General features: G+C 40.6%; 1 protein-coding gene across 1 annotated transcript in view; it reads right to left on the bottom strand.

Moving 5' to 3' along the window:
* UBA2 (ubiquitin like modifier activating enzyme 2) overlaps positions 1-23,363 on the bottom strand; it is a 52,922-nt gene that overhangs the window by 4,237 nt on the left and 25,322 nt on the right. Inside the window, exons 11-16 of the mRNA XM_079800078.1 lie at positions 22,824-22,917; positions 22,613-22,725; positions 18,090-18,245; positions 8,020-8,116; positions 2,746-2,851; positions 936-1,072 (exon numbers count right to left, since the gene is read on the bottom strand). Coding sequence (XP_079656204.1) covers positions 936-1,072; positions 2,746-2,851; positions 8,020-8,116; positions 18,090-18,245; positions 22,613-22,725; positions 22,824-22,917 — 703 coding nt within the window. The remainder of the gene's footprint in view (positions 1-935; positions 1,073-2,745; positions 2,852-8,019; positions 8,117-18,089; positions 18,246-22,612; positions 22,726-22,823; positions 22,918-23,363) is intronic.

The following is a 23,363-nucleotide window of genomic DNA, read 5'->3' as shown; positions in this document are numbered from 1 at the left end:
TGTAAATGATCTGTCATCTCTAAATAAAACAGATACAAAATCCAAAACTACTACTACTAAGAATGAATGGTCTTTATTATCTAGTAGAAAACTCACATGTCCAGATGTAAAAAGCCACTAACAAAAAATAACACAATGTTTCTATTTTCAGCAAGAAAAAAATGGCTTCATACACTCCAAACTCCATTAAAATAATCAATGCCAGCCCCTAATCGGTTTAGCTCAGTGGGAAGTGTCGGCCTGGGGACTGAAGGGTCCTGGGTTCAATTCCGGGCAAGGGCATGTACCTAGGTTGCAGGCTTGCTGCATGATGTCTCTCTCTCTCTCCCTTCCACTCTCTAAAAACCAATGGAAAAATATCCTCAGGTGAGGATTAACAACAAAATCAATGCCAAACCAACACATACTTCTAGTAGTCCTATGGATTTCTACTTTGTTGTCAACTAGAGGCCTGGTGTACGAAATGCATGCACAGGGAGCCCCCTCAGCCCAGCCTGCACCCTCTCCAATCCAGGACCCCTTTGGGGGATGGCCAACTGCCGGTTTAGGCCCGATCCCATGGATTGGCCTTAAACTGGCAGTCAGACATTGCTCTCACAATTCTGGACCACTGGCTCCTAATCGCTCACCTGCCTGCCTGCCTGGTCGCCCCTAACTGCCTCCACCCCCCCCCCCCCCGCCAGCCTGGTCACCCCCAACTGTCCCCCCCCCCCCCCCGCTGGCCTGGTCGCCCCATGCAGCCTGCTGTTCAGTCGTTTGGTCGTCCCTCACTAACCCTCCCCCAGCCTGGTCGTAGGCAGCCATCTTGTGAGGGTCAATTTGCATATTACCTCTTTATTATATAGAATGTTTATGAAATAATCATAATTTGTTTCTATATAGCCTTGCCTGTTGGTTGGGTAATTAACAACCTGCTGGCTGGGACCATGACTCACCTGTGGATGTCGAAGGCTGAGCTCCATCATCACTGCCATTGGTTATGCTTTTGGCAGCATCTTCAGCTTGTTTGGGCCCCACTTTTTCTGGGGCATCACCAACAACTTCAAATTCCACATCCTTTCCTAGGTCTTCACTGTAAAAGAACCACACACTATAAAAATAGACCAGCGCTACAACTATTTACAAAAGCAAGGACACACCAGAAGAGATACTGCTCCTGTTTGAAGGGTAGGCTATATACACACCAAATATTTGAATTCTGGTTTTCTTTCAAAGAGCTAAAATAAAAAAACAAGACTATACATAACAGATTTTTGTGACAATTCCAAACTCTAACTCAAATTGTAAATACCACTACATCTTCAAATAGGCGCAGGGTAGTTTGTTTGTTTTTGATGTTAAATAACTTTTATTGCTAAAGCAGAAAATTGAGTCTAATACTCTATGGCCCAATGTAACTTGTTGGCATTATTTCTTCAGCTACTATGCGAGAAGATTCTACACTCGACTGACTCTGATCTTGACCAAAGTAATTTGGTGTTTTAGGAGTAGGGTACATGGATTCTGGGTTTCCCCCATCTTTACAGGCAGCACCCTGCTTTTGTAATGAGTTCCCAAAAACATGTACACAAGCACACCACTGACATCCAATTGGTGACTAATTGAGGCTAGAGCTCATTCCCAGCATTATCTTTGCTCAATTGTCTGACTTTGTGAAACATACTTATTACTAACTAGAGGCCCGGTGCACAAAATCTGTGCATGGGGTATAGGGGGGAGACCCTTAGTCAGGCCTGCACCCTCTTGCAATCCGGGACATCTCTCTCGCAATCTGGGATGGCTGGCTCCTAACCACTTGCCTGCCTGCCTGATCGCCCTTAACTGCCTCTACCTCGGCCCCCGCCACCATGGCTTTGTCATGAAGGACATCTGGAAGGTCATTCAGCTGTCCGGTCTAATTAGCATATCACGCTTTTATTATTATAGATAACTCACATTCAGTCTTTCCTGTCATTTAATGCTTTTAATAAACCAAATATATAAAATACAATGTTCTTCAAACTATACAAGTTGTATGTTTGTACAGAGAAGGCAATACTGGCAAAAATAACTGGACAAAACTGTTGGTTAGCTGGTACCCAAAAGTCCTAAGTCAAGATGCAGTTTAGGGGTATTAATGAGCATGTAAAAAACTGCATCTTAAAAACAAACAAACAAACAAACAAACAAACAAACAAACAAAAAAAACCCTGCACCTTGTGAGGACCATTTATATTTAACTGTTATATATACACAAATATTCTATAATGCAAACATTTTGAATGCTTATGATAAAGGACGTAAAATCAAAATTTAAGAAATATATATGTGACCCAGGAATCTATACAAGATTAATTTTAATATTTTCTTGTATTGTTACAGATCACAAATAAAATATTTCTTCCATTCTTCTAATGAGTCTTTAAAAAGAATAGAATTTTTATTCTAGTTCAATTATCAAAATGAACTTACCTCTGATTATAACTATTCAAACGCCTGGATTTCTACCCTCATTCTCATCAGGCATCATCAGCAACAGTTACCCTTAAACATTTTTTGTCTACTCCTTTTATTTCTGAATACCCAAATTTTTCTGTCAGTCAAACCTCAGAGAATTTAGGGCCAACTTGAACAGAACAAATGTACTGTGCAGTTTCAAATGAATATTAGGGTTTAAGGATAAGAAAACATATTTTCCCCATTTACTATATCTTAAGTGCATATACTAAGATAATTTCTTACATTTAAAATATTAATAGTTCCTACCTATGAAGGATGTTGATCAATAAAGTGTAGTCCTGAAGAAAGTCGTCTGCTTGAAGCCGGCTCCCATTTCTAATTCCAAATTCTGACAACTTCTTGTGATTATTAGCTAGGAAATTTTAAAGAAATTTAGCTACATTAATTATATTTCCATGGAGCAGTCACATCAATTTAAAAAAGGTTAACACTCACCCTAAGCTGAATTGTGCCCCCCAATTCTTATGTTGAAGCACTAACCACAGGACTTCAGAATGTGGCTCTATTTGGATAGTGCTTTTTAAAGTGATTAAAAGGAGGCTGTTAGGGTAGGCCCTGATCCAATCTAACTGGTATCCTTATGAGAAGCCAAGGAGAGAAACCTCAGGAGAAAACATACCTGTTGCCACTTTAAGTCCCATAGCCCCAAAAATATGAGAAAATAAATTTCTGTTATTTAAGTCACCCTATCTGTGTATTTTGATATGGCAGCCCTAGCAAACTAATCCATTAAAATATTAGACACTTAGGAATTCATCCTTGAATACTCAACTACTAAAACTACTTCAAAGGCACCAGAGATTCTGAAAATTTCTCCTATTCAAACCAAATTCATCTGGAGTCCTGAGGAGTCAAAGACAACCTTTAGGGTTGCACAAAATATATTCTTTATTGAAGAGGGGGGGGGGGGGGGGGCGCGCGGGGACGGGAAGAGTGAGAGAGAGAGAAAGAGAGGGGGGATAGGGAGAGAGATATCAATTTGTTGTTTCACTTATTTATGCATTTATGGTTGCGTCTTGAATATGCCTTGACTGAGATTGAAACCACAACCTTGGTGTATCGTCATGATGCTCTAACCAACTAAGTTACCTGGCCAGGGCCCAAAATATATTCTATGTTGCAAACAGGTTATCCATGACAAAACTTTTTAGCAAATTTTACAATTCAGAAGTATAAGAAAATTTTAAATAAAAATTTTATTTCTCAACATCAGCATTTCTCAATGAAGAGCTAGTGGGGCCTCCCAAAAATAAACATTCCAACCTAGTTCTATCTTCCACATGTCTTTTCTGCTTCCTCTGAATATCCCTAGTAGGCAGAACATGCTTAGCACCCAGTTAGCACTCAACAGACCTTCGCTACATGGATGTAAATACTCCAATGAAGAACAATCCCTCCAACCAAACTTTTGGTATCACCCATTCTAGAGTCTTTCTGCCTTACTTATGCTTTCTCTCCTGCATGTTCAAATGCTCCTCTCTCTGACCTGTAAAAGCATCGAAGTTTCATCTACAAAACTGCTTCCTCTACAGCATAGGGCAGTGGTCGGCAAACTGCGGCTCCCGAGCCACATGCGGCTCTTTGGCCCCTTGAGTGTGCTCTTCCACAAAATATCACGTGCAGGCACGCACGTACAGTGCAATTGAAACTTCGTGGCCCATGCGCAGAAGTCAGTTTTCGGCTCTCAAAAGAAATTTCAATCGTTGTACTGATGATATTTGGCTCTGTTGACTAATGAGTTTGCCGACCACTGGCATAGGGAATTAGTCAATAATATTGTAATAGCTACATTTGGTGTCAGGTGGGTACTAGACTTATGGGGGTGATCACTTTGTAAATTATGTAATTGTCTAACCACTATGCTATACACCTGAAACTAATATAATATTGTATGTAAACTGCAATCCTTACCTGAGAATATTTATTCCACTGATTTTAAGAGAGAGTGGAATAGAAGGGGGGAGAGAGAAACATCAATGTAAGAGAGACACATCGATTGGCTGTCTCTGGAATGCGTCCCAACAGGGTATCAAACCTGCAACCCAGGTAAGTGCCCTTTGACCGGGAATCAAACCCAAGAGGCTGACACTCTAACCACTGAGACAAACTGATCAGTGCTAAACATTTTTTAAAATAAAGTCTTTAAGGAAAGTAAAACCCTGCTTCCTCATCCTGCTCCCTATATACACTCCCTGCTTGCTACACTCAGTCCATTTTATTGAGTATTTGTTTGTGAGGGGCCCAGACTGTATAGCACCTACTGACCTATATCCACAGTGCCTGACACATACTGAGTAAACTATATTTTAAGTTCTAGTTGTCATGTTTAACTTTATGTAATTTCTTTCCTTAGTCTTTATTTCTTTCACTTCTTAAGAAGGAAAATGCTTTAGGAAGTATTTCCCTACCTAGACTTTGAAACCCAGAAACTACTGACAGTTTCTAGTTCTCTCACAATTTTTTTTTCTTATTTTAACTTTCCAATGTATCTGGAATGTCTTCAGAAAACCATAGTTCCCTCTTATCCTTCCATCCCAAAACCTTTCACACACTCCCCACTCTCTACAAACTCCTCAAACCCAACATATTCAAAAGGAAACAGTCACTGTGCACTCTAACCTGTTATTAGCATTATCTGTAAAGCTAGAGTCTTGGCAACAGTCCTGTAACAATGCTGCTCTTCTTCACCTGTGCCCTAAATTCTGACCTTGCAAATCTCAAGTCTTGTCATCTGCTTCTATCTTACTAAAAATCCTTCACTCCCGGCTCTTGCGCCTCCACTCTCACACCCTTAATTTACCCTTTGCAAATCATACTAAAAGTAACCACATTACCTCACCTCTTAAACCCTGGTTGGGGTGGGGGGTGGGGGGTGGTGGTGGTGGTGGTGGAGACAAAGACACATTACACATAGCCAGAGAAAGTCCTCCAGTGCACCTCCATGAACCAGCACTGCCACCCCACAGCACCCCAACTTCCAGTAAAACAAAATAACTGGCCATTCTGAAAGCCTTTTCTATTGTTCTATAAGTCATGCCTTTGTAGAAGCTGCTCATTCTGCGCAAATGCAGACACTCACTTCTCTGCCCAGAGGGTCCTTCTTCAAGAACTGGTCCAAGAGTCCTTTCTCCTGTGACCTCCCTTTGAATTTCCCTTCACAAAGTTTCAATTCATATACTCTTTTCCACAGTATTTCTTATACTGTACTAAATCCACTAGTTGAAAATTTCTCCTCTTCTTCCAGGCTACAAAGTAATTCAAACCAGAGACTACTGTCACACTCTTCCTTGAATTATGAATACCTATGACTGTGCCTTTTATTATTCTATATAATAAAAGCCTAATATGCCAAGTGTCTAGTTGTCCAGTCATCCATTCAACCAATCAAAGCATAATATGCTAATGATATGCTAAGTCCACTCAACTGCTCACTATGACGTGCACTGGCCACCAGGGGGCAGACAGTTGACCGGTCGACCAGTCGTTATGATGTACACTGACCACCAGGGGGTAGATGCTTCGACTGGTAGGTTAACTTGCTGCTGGGGACTGAATGAGATGGGCTGGACATGCCCTGGAGCCCTCCCACGGTCCCTCCCCAGCTGGCCAACCTCCCATGTCCCTACCTGGCCCCCAATTGTGCACCAGTGGGGTCCCTCGGCCTGGCCTGTGCCCTCTCGCAATCCAGGACCCCTCAGAGGATGTCTGAGAGCTGGTTTCTGCCTGATTCCACAGGCCAGGCTGAGGGACCCCATTGGTGCACGAATTCGTGCACCGGGCATCTAGTGATATATATATAGGACTACACATGTATTTGAGTAAATGCCATCTCATCCTCAGCAGCACACGTATTTTGTGGAGAAGGGCCACATGTAAGCCACTGAGATTCTTGACCAGTTTCTATTTTTAAGGACCTAGAATTGAATTTGAAAGGAACTAAGAGAACAGTGTATAGTCATGAACAAATTTATTTAATTTAATTTATTTATTTATTTAGACAGCTGTCTAGAATGGGGCCTAAACATTCAACTAGACTCTGAAAATAGACTATTACCCAGCCAAAATATGGCCTCCAAATGGCCCCCAATTACTCATGACCTTAAAAGCCCAAACAATTTGACAAGTAACTATAGCCAAGAAGAATCCCGACACTAAGTTTTAATTTAAAGAAAACTTAACATCCCCATCAGGATCTGGCAAAGTGTACTGAATAAATAACCAGTGAAGAAATGGGTAAGTAAATAAGTCAATATAGAAAAGAAGAATGTCCCTAGATTTTCAAAGCAATGGTATACTGACAAAATCTGAAATATGAAGAAATCAACTAAAATGATAACCCAAGAGATTGAGATGCCAAAGTGACAGAAGAGAACTGTTCTGTTAAGTCCAACCAGACTGACTACTGTAGGCTAAAGGAGGCATAACCAGAACCAATCAGAAAACTTAAACAGAATCAAATACATTGAACCTTATATAACAAATGCAGTAACAAAGCGACAGCCTTTTTGAACATAAAAATAAAGTCTAGCCCTAGCAACTTTGGCTCAGTGGAGAGAGCATCGGCCTGCAGACTGAAGGGTCCTGGATTCGATTCCAGTTAAGGGCACATACCTCAGTTGGAGGCTCAATCCTCGCCCTTGGTCCGGGCGTGTATGGGAGAAAAACAATCAATGCGACTCTCTCACACTGATGTGCCCCCCCCCCCCGCCACCCCCTTCACTCTCTCTAAAAATCAATGAAAAAATAGCCCTAACCGGTTTGGCTCGGTGGCTGGAGCGTCGGCCTGCGGACTGAAAGGTCCTGGGTTCGATTCCAGTCAAGGGCATGTACCTTGCTTGCGGGCACATCCCCAGTAGGGAGTGTGCAGGAGGCAGCTGATTGATGTTTCTCTCTCATCAATGTTTCTAACTCTCTATCCCTCTCCCTTCCTCTCTGTAAAAAAAACAATCAAATATATATATATATATTTTAAAATCAATGAAAAAATATCTTCGGGTGAGGATTAAAATATATATATATATATATATAAATATAAATATAAATATAAATATAAACTAGGTACTGATTTTCAGCACTACTTTCTGCTCTATAGTAGGAGCAGGATATGAAGGGTTCCCCAACTCTTGGGTCAAACACCTAAAAGCCTTAGATAACCACCTACTCTGATCTAACAGCCAGAACAATTTTCTTATTTCCAATTTAGCTTCAGGATCCATGATATAGGCAAGGCAGTTCCTTCGAAATGGACAAGAGAATTGAAGTCAATGTAAATGATGACTGTTTACTGGATTATTGAAAAATAGCACCTGAGACACACTGACAACATGGAGTTCCCAAAACTGTAACTTGTGATCCCACCAAGGCAATGCCATCTTGGGAGAGCACCTCCTTGACCACACATATTGCCTCTTTCAGCTATGATACTGAGTAACATACATAGCAAATGAACAACCTATGTACATTCCTTCATTTAGACATCTCCACTCAAAAGGTGAAGTGAATGAATGCAATGTATCATACCTTCTGTCTCTCCCTCTTCTGAAGATATTAGGATTGTTCCTTTCCCATCCTCGATTTGGACATCTGGTGCCACCATAGCAAATTTTTCTTTCACAATCTACAGAAGAAAAAAAAAGATTCAAAATATTGATATATGTAATTAAAGACCATGAAACATTAGTGCATGTGCATCTCATTCAGTCCCGAATGGCCAGACCCCCAGCAGACCCTTTGTTCCATAAAGGGTCTTACTTTCCCCTTCCATTGGAAAGGGGCCAAGTAGTCCTATAAGATACCTTAGGCTAGGGCAAGTTGGAATGCAGTGGAAATTCACCCAATTACTTCATGCCCATGTTCCATCCTCATGTTTGACCACTGATGAAGATCAGATACAACTTCCTCCAAATGGGAGACTGAGAACTCTTGGATTGGCTCTTGGTATTTTGCCCCTTCCTGCAGATTAGATACTGAGCTAGACATATAACAAAATTCCTTTTAGTCTCCATGACAACCCTGCACTGGCAGATGTCTTACAGATGCAAAATTTCTCATTAACTTGATTCTCAGATGGCGTTCTCCTTCCCAAATTCCATTTCGCTTTAAGTTCCAAGATGGATCAAAAGTGGTCATATTCTGTCAAATCTACAAGCTCCTAAATGGGGGGAGAAGGGGGCGGGGAAACTTCTCTAAAAGTTTATAAAGAGTGGAATTACCTTTACACTCAAGAATGAGTAGATACAAACTATAATTATTTCATAAGAAAAAAGGTGGGGCCCTAGCTGGTTTGGCTCAGTGGACAGAATGTCAGCCTGCGGACTGAAAGGTCCCAGGTTCGATTCAAGGGCACATGCCCAGGTTGCGGACTCGACCCCCAGTGTGGGGAGTGCAGGAGGTAGCCAATCAATGATTCTCTCTCATCACTGATGTTTCTGTCTCTTTCTCCCTCTCCCTTCCTCTCTGAAATCAATTTTTAAAAAAATTTTTTTAAAAGAACATCATTAAAATTTTTTTTATACTATTAAAAAAACAAAAAGGTGGGGAAACCATCGTCTGCTGGCTAGTATTCCAAGTCCCGCCATTTTCCTATCCAAAACATAAGATCCAATCAACATACTCTGTATTTCCATTTCTTGGAGAAAGGACATTTCCTTTTAAGCAGCCTTTAGGACCACGAAGGTCTAGGAGGTATATGTATGTAACATGATGATGGATATAATCAGAAAATAATCTGAAGTGACTCCAAAAGTGGGAAGTGATACCCATTGGGGCCATTTTTTTAAAAAAAATATATTTTATTGATTTTTTACAGAGAGGAAGAGAGAGGGATAGAGAGTTAGAAACATCGATGAGAGAGAAACATCGATCAGCTGCCTCCTGCACACCCCCCACTGGGGATGTGCCCGCAACCAAGGCACATGCCCCTGACTGGAATCGAACCCGGGACCCTTGAGTCCGCAGGCCGACGCTCTATCCACTGAGCCAAACCGGTCCTGGCTGGGGCCATTTTTTATATGTTCCCTAATCAAAACACTAGAACCTGGGAAGCTCATGGTGGCAAGTTGGAAGCGTTCATACCAGGAAGGCAGTGGCTAGGGCAGCAGTGGTGGCAGGATTAGGAAGGCCAGGGAAGGCTGCTCCATCCTTGCACCTGGAGAGTCAGCCAGAGAGTGTGATCTAGGTGCAGCGCCACAACATTGCCCTGCCCTGGATTTCATTCTGCAGTGGGGGGTTCTACAAGCAGAATTCTGGTGGCTGCCGTGACTCCGGTGCATATATTATTTTTGGATTAAAAATGGCAGCGGAGTAAGTAAATGCTACACAGACACACTCCTAGGATCAAACTGGAATTACAATTAAAATACAAAAACAACAACAACAACAACAACAACAAAAACCATCCTAAATAATAAACTGAAAACTAGCTGGAGAGAACCCTGATAACCAAGAATGAAAAGTGGAGACTGCATAGAGACTGACATTTGCTGTCCAGGTGATATGGCCTGGGTTCCCATCCAATGGTAAACACTTTGCCCCATGGTGTGAAGTTTCTGAGGCCCATTAAGAGATTGAGAATAACAATAAGCCTCCAGGCAGAAGCAATTGCCCCACCCTATTGGCAACACTGTTGCCATACCTGTGTACCATTGCCTGGTGGCTACACAACTCTAAATATAGTCTGCAAGCAGAGGTGGTCCCTGGAGGCTTTGAGTCTGCCTGATCTAATTAGTTGTAAACTGTGTTTGACACTGTCCTGTACTAGAGATTGAAAGGCATAGTAGAGCTACCTAATACATAGTCACAAACCCAAACAGGCACCCAAAATGAGGAGATAAGAACAACCCCCAAACAAAAGAACTCTCCAGGAGAAGAGATAAATTAAATGGAGATAAGAAATTTACCTCATACAGAGTTCAGAATAATGATGGTAAAGATGCTCAACAGCATGAGAAAAGATATAGTAACTATGAAAACAGAAATAAAGAAAAACATAGCACAAATAAAGAACACATTAGAAGGAATACACAGCAGATTAGGGGAAGCTGAGGATCGAATCAGTGAATTAGAAGACAGGGTAGAAAAACTTAATCAGAGAACAAACGAGAAAAAACAGGAGGACAGCTTAAGGGAGCTATGGAACAGAGAACGTGTTTGAAGAAACAATGGCAAAAAACTTCCCTAACCTGGTGAAGGAAATAGTCACACAAGTTCAGGAGCCACAGAAGAGTCCCAAGCAAAAAGAACCCAAACAGGCCCACGCCCAGACACATCATAATTAAAATGCCAAAAATTAAACACAAAAGAGAGAATCTTAAAGGCAAAAAGAGAAAAGCAAACTGTTACCTACATAGGAGCTCCCATAAAGCTGTCATTGGATTTCTCATCAGAAATTCTACAGAACAGAGGGAATGGCATGAAGTACTCAAGGTAATGGAAAGCAAGGATCTGAAACCAAGATTACTATATCCAGCAAGGCTATCATTCAAAATAGGTGGTCAAATAAAGAGCTTCCCAGACAAAAAAAAAGGCTAAAGGAGTTCATCACCACCAAGCTAGCATTACAAGACATGCTAAAGGGATTGCTGTAATGAGAAGAAGAAAGAGAAACTTAGGCATACAGAATTAAAATGTTAATAAATAAGAACCTTAAATGTAAATGGATTGAATGCTCCAATAGAAAATAGCTGAATGGATACAAAAACATGACCCAACTATCTGCTATTTACAAGAGACCCACCTCAGAACAAAAGACACACACAGGATGAGAAAAGTTTCCAAGCAAATGGGGCAAGGGGGCGGGGGGTGAAAGCTGGGGTACCAATACTCTTAACTGAAAAAATAGATGTCAAAATGAAGGCCATTACAAGAGACAGTAAAGAACAGTACATAATACTAAAGAGATTGTTCTAACCAGAAGATATAGCCCTGATAAACTTATATTCACCCAATATAGGAGCACCTACATATATAAAAAAAACTTCCAGAGGACTGTAAGGGAGAGATCGACAACAATACGGTCATAATATGGGACTTTACATCCCACTGACCTCACTGGATAGATCTTCCAGACAAAAATTTAACAAGAAAACAATGACTCTAAAGGACACACTGGATCAGATGGGTTTAATTGACATTTATAGAACATTTTACCCCACAGCTGCAGAATATACATTCTTCTCAAGTGCACATGAATCATTCCCAAAGACAGACCACATGTCAGGACACAAAACAAATCTCTACAAGTTCATATCAAGCATCTTCTCAGATCACAGTGGAATGAAATTAGAAATCAACTACAGTAAAAATACCCCAAAATATTCAAACACATGGAGACTTAAATATCATGTTATTAAACAATGAATTCAAGAAAGAAATCAAAAACTTCCTGGAAGCAAATGAAAATTAACACACAACAAATGAAAATCTCCAGGACATAGCAAAAGCAGTCCTGAGAGGGAAGTTCATAGCACTATAGGCCTACCTTAAAAAAAAAGAAAAATTAATAATAAACTACTTAACCTTTCAATTTACAGAATTAGAAAGAGAACAAGAAAAGCTCTGAGTAAGTAGAAGGATATAATAGATTAGAGCAGAAATAAATGACATAGGGACTAAAAAAACAATATAAAACAAATCTATGAAACCAAGAACTGGTTCTTTGCAAGGATAAGCAAGATTGATGGACCTTTAGCCAGACTCATCAAGAAACAAAGAGAGCCCTGGCCGGTTTGGCTCAGTGGATAGAGCGTCGGCCTGCGGACTTCAGGGGTCCCAGGTTCGATTCTGGTCAAGGGCATGTGCCTTGGTTGCGGGCACATACCCAGTGGGGAGTGTGCAGGAGGCAGCTGATCGATGTTTCTCTCTCATCGATGTTTCTAGCTCTCTATCCCTCTCCCTTAAAATCAATAAAATATATTTTTTTAAAAAGAAAAGAAACAAAGACAGCATTAGCTGGTTTGACTCAGTGGATAGAGCATCGGCCTGCGAACTGAAGGGTCCAGGGTTTGATTTCGGTCAAGGGCATATGCCTGGTTTGCAGGCTTGATCCCAGTAGGGGTTGTGCAAGAGGCAGCCGATCAATGACACTCTCTCTCATCACTGTTATTTCTCATGCTCTCTCCTTCTCCCTTCCTCTGAAATCAATAAAAATATATTTAAAAAATGAAAGAAAAGAAACAAAGAGCGAGGATTCAAATAAATACTATCAGAAATGAAAGTGGAGAAGTAACCACTGACACCACAGAAATACAAAAGTATAATGCTATGAACAACTACATGTCAGCAAGCTGGATCATGGGGATGAAATGGACAAATTCCTAGAAAAATACAATTTCCCAAGATTAAATCAAAAGAATCAGAAAACCTGAACAGGCCAATAACAACGAAAGAAATAGCAGCAGTAATCAAAAAACAAAAAAACCAAAACAAAACAAAAAAAAACTCCCACCAAACAAAAGCCCAGGTCAAGATGGCTTCACAGGGGAATTTTACCAAACATTCAAAGAAGAACTAACACCTATACTCCGCAAACTATTTAAAAAATCCAACAGAAAGAAACACTCCAATCTCTTTTTATGAGGCCAGCATTACCCTAATCCCAAAACCAGATAAAGACCAAAGAAAGAAAATTACAGGCCAATATCACTGATGAACATAGATGCTAAAATCCTCAACCAATTTTATTAGCAAATCGCAATATATTAAAAAGATCATACACCATAACCAAGTGGGATTTATTCCAGGGATGCAAGGCTGGTACAATGCTTGCAAATCAATAAATGTGATACATCACATAAGCAAATTGAAAGATAAAAATCTCGTGATCATATCAATAGATGCAGAAAAGCATTTGAAAAAACCCAACACCCGTTTCTGATAAAAACTCTCAGCAAAGTGGGAATAGAGAGAACATATCTCCATATGACAAAGGCCATATGACAAACCTAAAACAAACATCATACTCAACGGGCAAAAACTTGTAACAATCATTTCTCCAGGAACAAGACAGGAATGTCTGCTTTCACCACTCTTATTCAACAAAGTCCTAGCCACAATGATCAGACAAGAATAAATAAAAGGCACCTAAATTGGAAAGAAGTAAAATTCTCATTATTTGCAGGTGATAAAATAGTGTACATAGAAAACCCCAAAGACTCCACCAAAAAACTATTAGATTTAATAAATGAATCGGCCATGCAAGAGGATATAAAATCAACACCCAAAAATCGATTACCTTTTTATACACCAAATAATGAATTCTCAGAAAGAGAAACTAAACAATCTCATTTACCATTGCATAAAAAAATTAACATACTTAGGAATAAACTTAACCAAGGAGGTAAAAGACTTGTACTTGGAAAACTATGAGACGTTGAAAAAGAGATAGAAGATATAAATAAGTGGAAGAATATACTGTGTTCATGGATTGGTAGAATCAACAACATTAAAATACTACCCAAGGCAATCTATAGATTCAGTGCAATCTCTATTAAAATACCACGATCAGGTCCCGGGTCCGGGTGAGGCCGTGGGCCCCTGGATCCGGGTGAGGCTGGGTCCCGGGCCCGGGTGAGGCCGCACACACCCAGGTCCGGGTGAGACCACGCGCCCCTGGGTCCGGGTGAGGCCACGTGCCCCTGGGTCCGGGTGAGGCCATGCGCCCCTGGGTCCGGGTGAAGCTGGATCCCGGGTCCAGGTGAGGCCATGTGCCCCTGGATCCGGGTGAGGCTGGGTCCCGGGTCCGGGGGAAGCCGCGCGCACCTGGGTCCAGGTGAGGCCACGTGCCCCTGGGTCCGGATGAAGCCATGCCCCTGGGTCCGGCCGAGACCCAACCAGAGGGAATCGAACCTGCATTACCACCATTTGTCCACCATCCAGAGCTGAGGGGTCAGTGCCGACATGTACACATAAGGAACTGGTGGACATTGATATTGGGTCTCAAAAGAACTGTTGGTCCAGAAAGAAACTCACTACAGACTGATTCATTTGCCTGTCAGCATAACTATTATTGCTCATCTCACATTCAGTTCATATAAGTATATCTCTAGTGACACATGATCTCGCTCATCTAGGGGAAATGATGAACAACATAGACTGATGAACAAGAACAGAACCAGAAACAAGGAGGCATCGATCGGACTATCGGGCCTCAGAGGGAGGATAGGGGAGGGTGGGGGGAGGGGGGAGAGATCAACCAAAGGACTTGTGTGCATGCATATGAGCCTAACCAATGGTTAAGTTCAACAGGGAGTTGGGGAATCCGTGGGAAGGGGTATGGGATGGGAATGGGGGGATGAGGACAAATATGTGACACCTTAATCAATAAAGAAATTTTTAAAAATAAATAAATAAATAAATAAAATAAAATACCACGATCAGCCTGGTGGGTCTGAGTCGCCACCCAGGTTCTCTCGCCTCATGGTACGCCTGTGAGGCGGCCCACAGGCCGACATCTCTGTGGCATGGAGCATATCCGTCTCTGTGGCATGGAGCATATCCGTATGACCAAGGTTGAGCAAGTGAAATTACTTGACCGATTCAGTACCAACAAGTCGTTAATAGGAACACTATATCTTACGGCCACACATCTATTATTTATAGACTCTCAGCAGAAAGAAACCTGGATTTTGCATCATCATATTGGCTCAGTGGAGAAACTGGCTTTGATAACTTCTGGATGCCCACTTGTCATTCAGTGCAAGAACGTCAGGATTGTGCATTTCATTGTTCCCAGAGAAAGAGATTGCCATGATATTTACAACTCTTTGCTACAACTGTCAAAACAAGTAAAATACGAAGATCTCTATGCGTTCTCTTATAACCCCAAACAAAATGATTCTGAACGACTGCGAGGTTGGGAGCTTATTGACCTTGCTGAGGAATATAAGAGAATGGGTGTGCCAAATTCAAACTGGCAGTTGTCTGATGCCAACCGAGAATACAAGATTTGTGAAACTTATCCAAGAGAACTTTTATGTTCCCCGAATAGCAAGCAAACCAATAACTGTTGGTAGTTCTAAGTTCCGGAGCAAGGGAAGATTTCCAGTTCTTTCCTACCATCATCAAAATAAGGAGAGAGGAAGAGAGAGGGGGAGATAGAAACATCAGAGATTGAGAATCACTGACCTGCTGGCCTCCTGCATCCCCCCCACTGGGGATAGAGCCTGCAACCTGGGCATGTGCCCTGACTGGGAATCAAACTGTGACTTCTGGTTCATAGGTCGACGCTCAACAACTGAGCCACACTGGCCGGGCTGCTGTGTTTTAAAAATCCAAGAACTGTTTCTTGTTTTCTGAACTTTCTAGATGGTTTTCTATTCGTAGATGTGAACTTACTTCTCTAAAGATGCTAAGGATTTTTTAAAAAGAATTCTTGTGCCCTCACATTAGTTATCTTTTTGTTTAGTTTCTTTTTTTTCCCTGTTTATTTTGTGTGTTTTTTTGTTAGTGTGTTTTTCATATTTTTCAGGTATCTGATTCTTGGCCTGCCTCTCATATTTAAGGGTGAGGTACTACAAAGCTGTTTAGAAGTTTGTATACATGAATGATCGTTATCTTTGGATTCTTCTTTCTCTTGTAAAAATAAAATAAAATAAAATACCAAGATCATATTTAACAGATCTAGAATACTCCAAAAATTTATATATGGAATCAGAAAAAACCCCAAATAGCTGCAGCAATCTCGCGATAGAAAAACAAAGTTGGAGGAATCACAATACCAGATTTAAAGTTATACTACAAAGCCACCATAATCAAAACAGCCTGGTACTGGCACAAGAACAGGCATATAGATCAATGAAACAGAACAGAGACCCCAGAAAACGACCCAAGACATTCTGCTCAATTAGTATTTGACAAAGGAGGCAAGAGCATACAATGGAGTCAAGACAGTCTCTTCAATTAATGGTATTGGGAAAATTGGACAGCTACATGCGAAAAAATGAAACTAGGTCAACAATTTACACCATACATAAGAATAAACTCAAAATGGATGAAAGACTTAAATGTAAGCCATGAAACCATAAAAATCCTAGAAGAAACCATAGGCAGCAAAATTTCAGATGTCTCTTGTAACAATACTATATGTTTATAGATACATCTCCTAGGGCAAAAGAAACTAAGGAGAAAATAAACAAATGGGCCTTCATCAAAATAAAAAGCTCTGCACAGCAAAAGAAACCATAAACAACTGTATGGGAGAACATATTTATTTGGCAATGATATATCTGATAAAGGGTTAAATTCAAAATATGTTAGGTACTCATGCAACTTAAAAAAAGGAAGACAAACAATCCAATTAAAAAATGGGCAAAGGACATAAATGGACACTTCCTGAGAGGACATACAGATGGTCAAGAGACATATGAAAAAATGCTCAATGTCACGGATCATCAGAGATGCAAATTAAAACGACAATGAAGTATCACCTCACACCTGTCAGAATGGCTATCATCAACAAATCAACAAATGACAAGTGGTGGCGAGGATGTGGAGTACCCCATGCTGGTGGGAATGCAGACTGGTGCAGCCATTACAGAAAAGAGTATGGAATTTCCTCAAAAAATGAAATATGGAACTGCCATTTGACCCAGTGATCATACTTCTAGGAAAAAATCCTAAGAAACCTGAAACACGAATCAGAAAAAATGTATGGCCCTGGCTGGTTTGGCTCAGTGGATAGAGCATCAGTCTTCGAACTGAGGGGTCCCAGGTTCGATTCTGGTCAAGGACACATGCCATGGTTGTGGGCTCGATCCCCAGTAGGGGGCATGCAGGAGGCAGCTAGTCAATGATTCTCTCTCATCATTGATATTTCTCTCTCACTTCCTTTCTGAAATGAATAAAAATGTTTTTTAAATGCTTTAAAGAAAGAACATATGCACATGCATGTTCATAGCAGCACAATTTACAATAGCTAAGATCTGAAACAACCCAAGTGCCCATCAGTAGATGAGTAGATAAAAAAGCTGTAGCTGCCCTGACTTGTTTGGCTCAGTGGATGGAGCATTAGCCTAAGGACTGAAGGGTCCCAGGTTCCATTCCGGGCAAAGGCACATGCCTGGGTTGCCGGCTTGGTCCCCAGTAGGGGGTGTGTGGGAGGCAATCAATCAATGATTCTCTCATCACTGATGCTTCTCTCTCTCCCTCTCCCTTCCTCTCTGAAATCAATAAAAGATATATTTTAAAATAATAATAAAATAAATGCTGCATCTTTTCAACACAACATCACCAGACTCTTTTAGGATACGTCCTGTCTGCCAAAAATACAGAATTTATACACTGGGAAATAGTGAGCAAAGCGGCTCTTGTTTGCCAAGATACTGCACCACCTTTGCAATACCCACGGTGCATTTTGTAGACAAATGCAGTTAATTCCTTTCTGGGATGTGAGGCACGTATTCTGGAACAACAGAGAAAAAAGCCAGCAGGATCCCAAATGGTAAAGTGATCAAGGATATCAGAGCAACACACTTCAGTAGCCAGAGTCTTTCAGAGTAATTATGAGGCTTTTAGTTTGCAAAAGGAAACTTGAGAGGTTTTCTCTTTTAGGAAAAGGAACGAAGTTGTGAAAGAGAATTAGCCTCTGCACTTACCTTATCTTGTAATGTGAGAACGGTCACTTTATGGACATTCAGTCGCACAGTCACCTCTGGCTTGCTGGCACATACGTAACAATTAAGGTTGGGAGGATCCAGTGCACAAGGCACAAGGAGCTTCTTCCTTGGGTTTGGTTGTTTATTCAAAAAAATCTTTGGAGGAGAAAAAACATAAGCAGAAATCAGAAATTCAAGCCAGTTTTACACAATGCATCGGAAGCTGTCTTTTATTTATATTATTTAACGACAAATATTCCCTTCTAGATGGCAAAAAGAATAAGGAAAGCATGACCTTAAGAGCCCGATTTCCCAAACTTCTTTTCAAATTAGCTACCATGTAGGGAGGAGTGTGGGTGGAGGCGGAAGAGAGCATAGAGGGAATAAATAGTAATGGAAGAAGTAAATTTAAAAAGTTAGCTACCACGTAAAAGGCTTAGCTTACTGAAAAGAAATTTACTTATATTTAAGACTGTAGACTAGGCTGCAAATTAATTTAGCAAACTAAGGGCTTAGCCATACTCATCTCTGGTATCATTAAATCAGTTTTTGGGTGCCTTCCTAGTAGTTATTCTTATCAATTTTAAGCCAACTTCTCAACTAATGAGAATGCTTTCACAGATGTATGGAACCAATGTGCTTACCTTCCTTTTCAAATTTCTATGACTACAATATTAACATTTACATAATTAAGAGAAAAAAAATAATGTATTTCTGGCACTATAAGCACCTAGTTACCATTTCTCTTATATCCAAACAATAAGAACCAAGGCAAGGAATGGAGAAACCAAGATGGTGGCATAGGTAAAAACCTAAACTGCTGTCTCGCACAACAATTTCAAAACAACTAAAAGACAGAACAGACATCATCCAGAACCACAGGAAAGCTGGCTGAGTGGAAATTCTACAACTAGAAGGAAAGAGGAAAGCACATGGAGAATCAGAGGAGCTGCAAAGGACGGATGTACGGAGAACGTGCGGAGAGAGGAAGGGCGGTTGAGTGCCTGGCTGGCATTCACTGGCAGGAAAAGGAAGGAAGCCAGCGACTGCACTGAACCCCAGTTCCGGGCAAAACCCCGTGGACCCAAGTTCATACGGGGGGAGCCTGGACTGTCAGGTAGAGAGAAAGGCAAACGGAGACTCAGAGACGCCGCGGCGGGCAGTGGTCTGGAGGCACGCGCGTGCAAGTGCACGCAGAGAAGATTGACTGCTGAGGTTGCTGCTAGCTCTCCCTAGTGGAAGGGAGTCGGAAGCTCCTGACTGCACTGAACCCCAGTTCTGGGCGAGCCTGGGGAAATCTGGACTGTCAGACAGAAACTCAGGGGAGCCGCGGAAGGCAGAGGCCTGGAGGTGCGTGCGCAAGGGCAGGGCTGACAGGAAGCCAATACTGTCTGCTCAGCCCTGAGACTGTGCCCCATCCAAGCTGAGCACAGAGGCTTTTGCAATTTTGTAAGTCTGGTCCTATAAGGCTGTCTCCAGCACAGGTCTCCCGGCGTAGATACAGAAGATACACATAGCCAATTGGCCTGGAGGTCAATTCCTCCCAGTGATACCAACAACAATCAAGACTTAACCACAACAAGGCTGTACACACAGACCACAAAGGGGTGCACCAAGAGTGTCCACCTCAGGTGACTGGGGAGGCTGACCCACTGGGCCATATAGGAAACCTAGCACACAAAGCTACCCTACCAACTCAGGGAAGCAGCAAAAATGCAGACACAAAGTAACAGATCACAAACAAAAGAAATGGAGGAAAATAAACGACTGGATATAGAATTCAAAACCACGGTTATAAGGTTTTTCAAGAATTTCCTAGAAAAGGCCGATAAATTTAGCCAAACCCTCGAGGATATGAAAAAGGACCAACTAGAAATTAAACATACACTGACTGAAATAAAAAATATTATACAGAGACCCAACAGCAGACTAGAGAATCCCAAGAATCAAGTCAAAGATTTGAAATACAAAGAAGCAAAAAACACTCAACTAGAAAACCAAAAAGAAAAAAGAATCCAAAAAGTTGAAGATAGTGTAAAGAGCCTCTGGGACATCTTCAAGCGTACCAACATCAGAATTATGGGGGTGCCAGAGAAGAGAGAGAGCAAGATACTGAAAACCAATTTGAAGAAATAATGACTGAAAACTTCCCCCACTTGGCGAAAGAAATAGACTTACGAGTCCAGGAAGCGCACAGAACCCCAAACAAAAGGAATCAAAAGAGGACCACACCAAGACACATAATAATTAAAATGCCAAGAGCAAAAGACAAAGAGAGAATCTTAAAAGCAACAAGAGAAAAACAATTACCTACAAGGGCGCACCCATACGACTGTCAGCTGATTTCTCAACAGAAACTATGCAGGCCAGACGGGAATGGCAAGAAATGTTCAAAGTGATGAATAGCAAGAACCTACAACCAAGATTACTCTACCCAGCAAAGCTATCATTCAGAATTGAAGGGCAGATAAAGAGCTTCACAGATAAGAAAAAGCTAAAGGAGTTCATCACCACCAAACCAGTATTATATGGTGAAAGGAATTCTTTAAAAAGAGGAAAAAGAAGAAAAAAGATAAAAATTATGAAAAACAAATACATATCTATCAACAAGTGATTCTAAAAATCAAGTGAATTCAAAATCTGAGGAACAGAATAAACTGGTGAACATAATAGAATCAGAGGCATAGAATGGGAGTGGATTGATAATTCTCAGGGGGAAAGGGGTGTCTGTGTGGGGGGTATGGGAAGAGACTGGACAAAAATCATACACCTATGGATAAGGACAACGGGGGGGGAGGGAACCGGGTGATGGGGAGATATGGGGGGAAAAAGGAGAAACAATTGTAATAATCTGAACAATAAAGATTTATTAAAAAAAAAGAGAGAGAAAATATCCTCAGGTGAGAATATTTTTACAGCAACAACAACAAACAAGGGCTAATGGCACTGAAATACCATCACAGACTAGGGTTTGTTTTTTTTTAAATAGAAATTCCTGAAAGTAAATTGATCTTTTTATAAAAGGAAAAACTAAATTGCAAAAAATTATTGGCCACAATATGTTTAAGGAGATTTTTAATTGCTCAGCTGGTAGGAAATCAAAGCACCTCAGATACACAAACTCAATACAGAATGAAAGCAGGAATCCATAGAGAATATCCAAGTGGCTTACTCTTGAGATACACCTAAGAAGACACATAAAACAAGGACCTGCAAGGGAAGAAGAATAAAGAGGATAGGTTCCTCACAGAAATTACAAGAAAATTTATCTCAATCTTGATGCATCAAAGAGAGAGGAAACTTCCTTTATAAAATTACAATAATATAGCTCATGCAGATTTGCTGTCTGAATATGTATGTGGATTGAAAAACTAAAAAGTTTTAAAATAGCCCTGGATTGGTCAGACGCTAGGGCACCCAGATATAAGTAAACACAAATCCTCTGAAGAAATACATCTTTAGGGGTCCTTAAAGAATTATCAAAAATAGAGTTTTAACAAATACTAAGTCAGTTAAAAAAACGAATTACAGCAGGCCCTCGGGTTACGACAAAGATCTGTTCCTACAGTGCAAAGTAAAGCGATTTTCGCTGTTAAGTCAGAACCTACCTACATAAGCACCTACGTCACTCACATGGAGCACTATACAGCAGTAATGAAGTGAAACAGTAAAAAAAAATTAAAAGAAAGGTAACAATTCCTGACCTTTACTTGTGGTAAATAATAAAAAACATAAAGCACATATGTCCATACGTCGAAATGATGGAACTTTTTTTTAATAAATGGGAGATGGCGACATAACCACAAAACAACGTACATGTACATCGAGTCTGACGTAACCAGAGGACTGCCTGTATACACCACACAAATGTTCCTGTACTATGAGAGATATCTGGCAGACATAACAGTAGACTCATTCATAGAGATTTCAGACAGTAACATTATCAAATAATATAAAACAGGTTTAAAGTAAAATGATTAAAGAATATAAAGGACTATACATAGGGATGTAAAGTATAGCATAGGGAATAGTCAATAATCTATATTATAAAAACCTAGTGGCCCTAACGCCATAACGACCAAAGACCGGTCACCAGGAGGCTGTGTGTGCGGTGAGGCACGTGAGGGTGGGTCTCGCGCGATTTCACACTCTGGGTCACTAGTACTGTAATAACTACGTATAGTGCCAGGTGGGTATTGAAAATATTGAGGGGAACACTATGTAAAAACACTATGATTATCTAACCACTATGCTGAACATATGAAATATAATATAAAATGTAAACTGTAACTGAAAACAAAAAAGAACAGAGGACTATAAAACAACCAAACAAAATTAAAAACCCATAAAGAACTCAGCACTCACAAGGTAACAGGAACAATTATTTTTCCAGTTTAAACCAGTTTTATTGATTTTTAAAAAATTGTCAGTTTAATGTGTGTGTGTGTTTTTTTTAATTGTTTTTTTCCCTGCAAATATGTATTACTTTACAAAGAGAGTGAATAAAAAATACAAATACTCACTGTTCTACACTGGTCTATTTTTCCTGATAAAATCTTCAATCCTTCCAATACTATTAACCCAGCAATCACTGCATTAGTAGTAGCGATAGCAGGAATAATGTTCCCTGCCATTGCTAAAAAGACATTAAAAATTAAAAGAAAGATGAATACGCTTAAGTATTAAAAAAGAAAACAATAGTATTTTAGATGTCACAACTCAAGTACAACTTACATTTTATATCAAATCTGCTCTTCATATTCATACTGAAAATATGCATCCTGAGGTTTGCAGCAGAGGTGACAAAATCCATTGCAGATGGGTCATCCTGCCAATAATTTAAATTTAAATTTAATTTAATAAGTCTCCCTGCAATTTTACTAATTTGATTAGTATTACTTTCAGAACAGTACTTTCACATGTTTATAACATTGCAGCCAATCAACTAGAACATGAGATGGCCTGGCAGGAGATCAAGCCTTACAGTAGCATGGAGATTGGATAAGTAGGGCGCAGGGTCTCATCATCAGCTCTTCTGACCCAGGAATGTAATCTGACAAGAATGCCATGAGCCACCAGGCTCCTAGGAACTTGGACACCAATTCTATTAATTGACAATGGCAATCTTTTCCTGGGTTTATCAGTCAGTACAGGCATACTTGGATACTACAGGTTCCATTCCAAACCACAGCAATAAACCTTTTGTTTGTTAAAAACACAACATTTGCCCTGGCTGATGTGGCTCAGTTGGATGGAGTGTCATTCTGTGCCCCG

The sequence above is a fragment of the Cnephaeus nilssonii genome (genome assembly GCF_951640355.1).
Source record: "Cnephaeus nilssonii genome assembly, chromosome: 20".
Lineage (NCBI taxonomy): Eukaryota > Metazoa > Chordata > Mammalia > Chiroptera > Vespertilionidae > Cnephaeus > Cnephaeus nilssonii.
The sequence above is the reverse complement of the archived record's forward strand: the minus strand, read 5'-3'. Positions and strand labels throughout refer to the sequence as shown.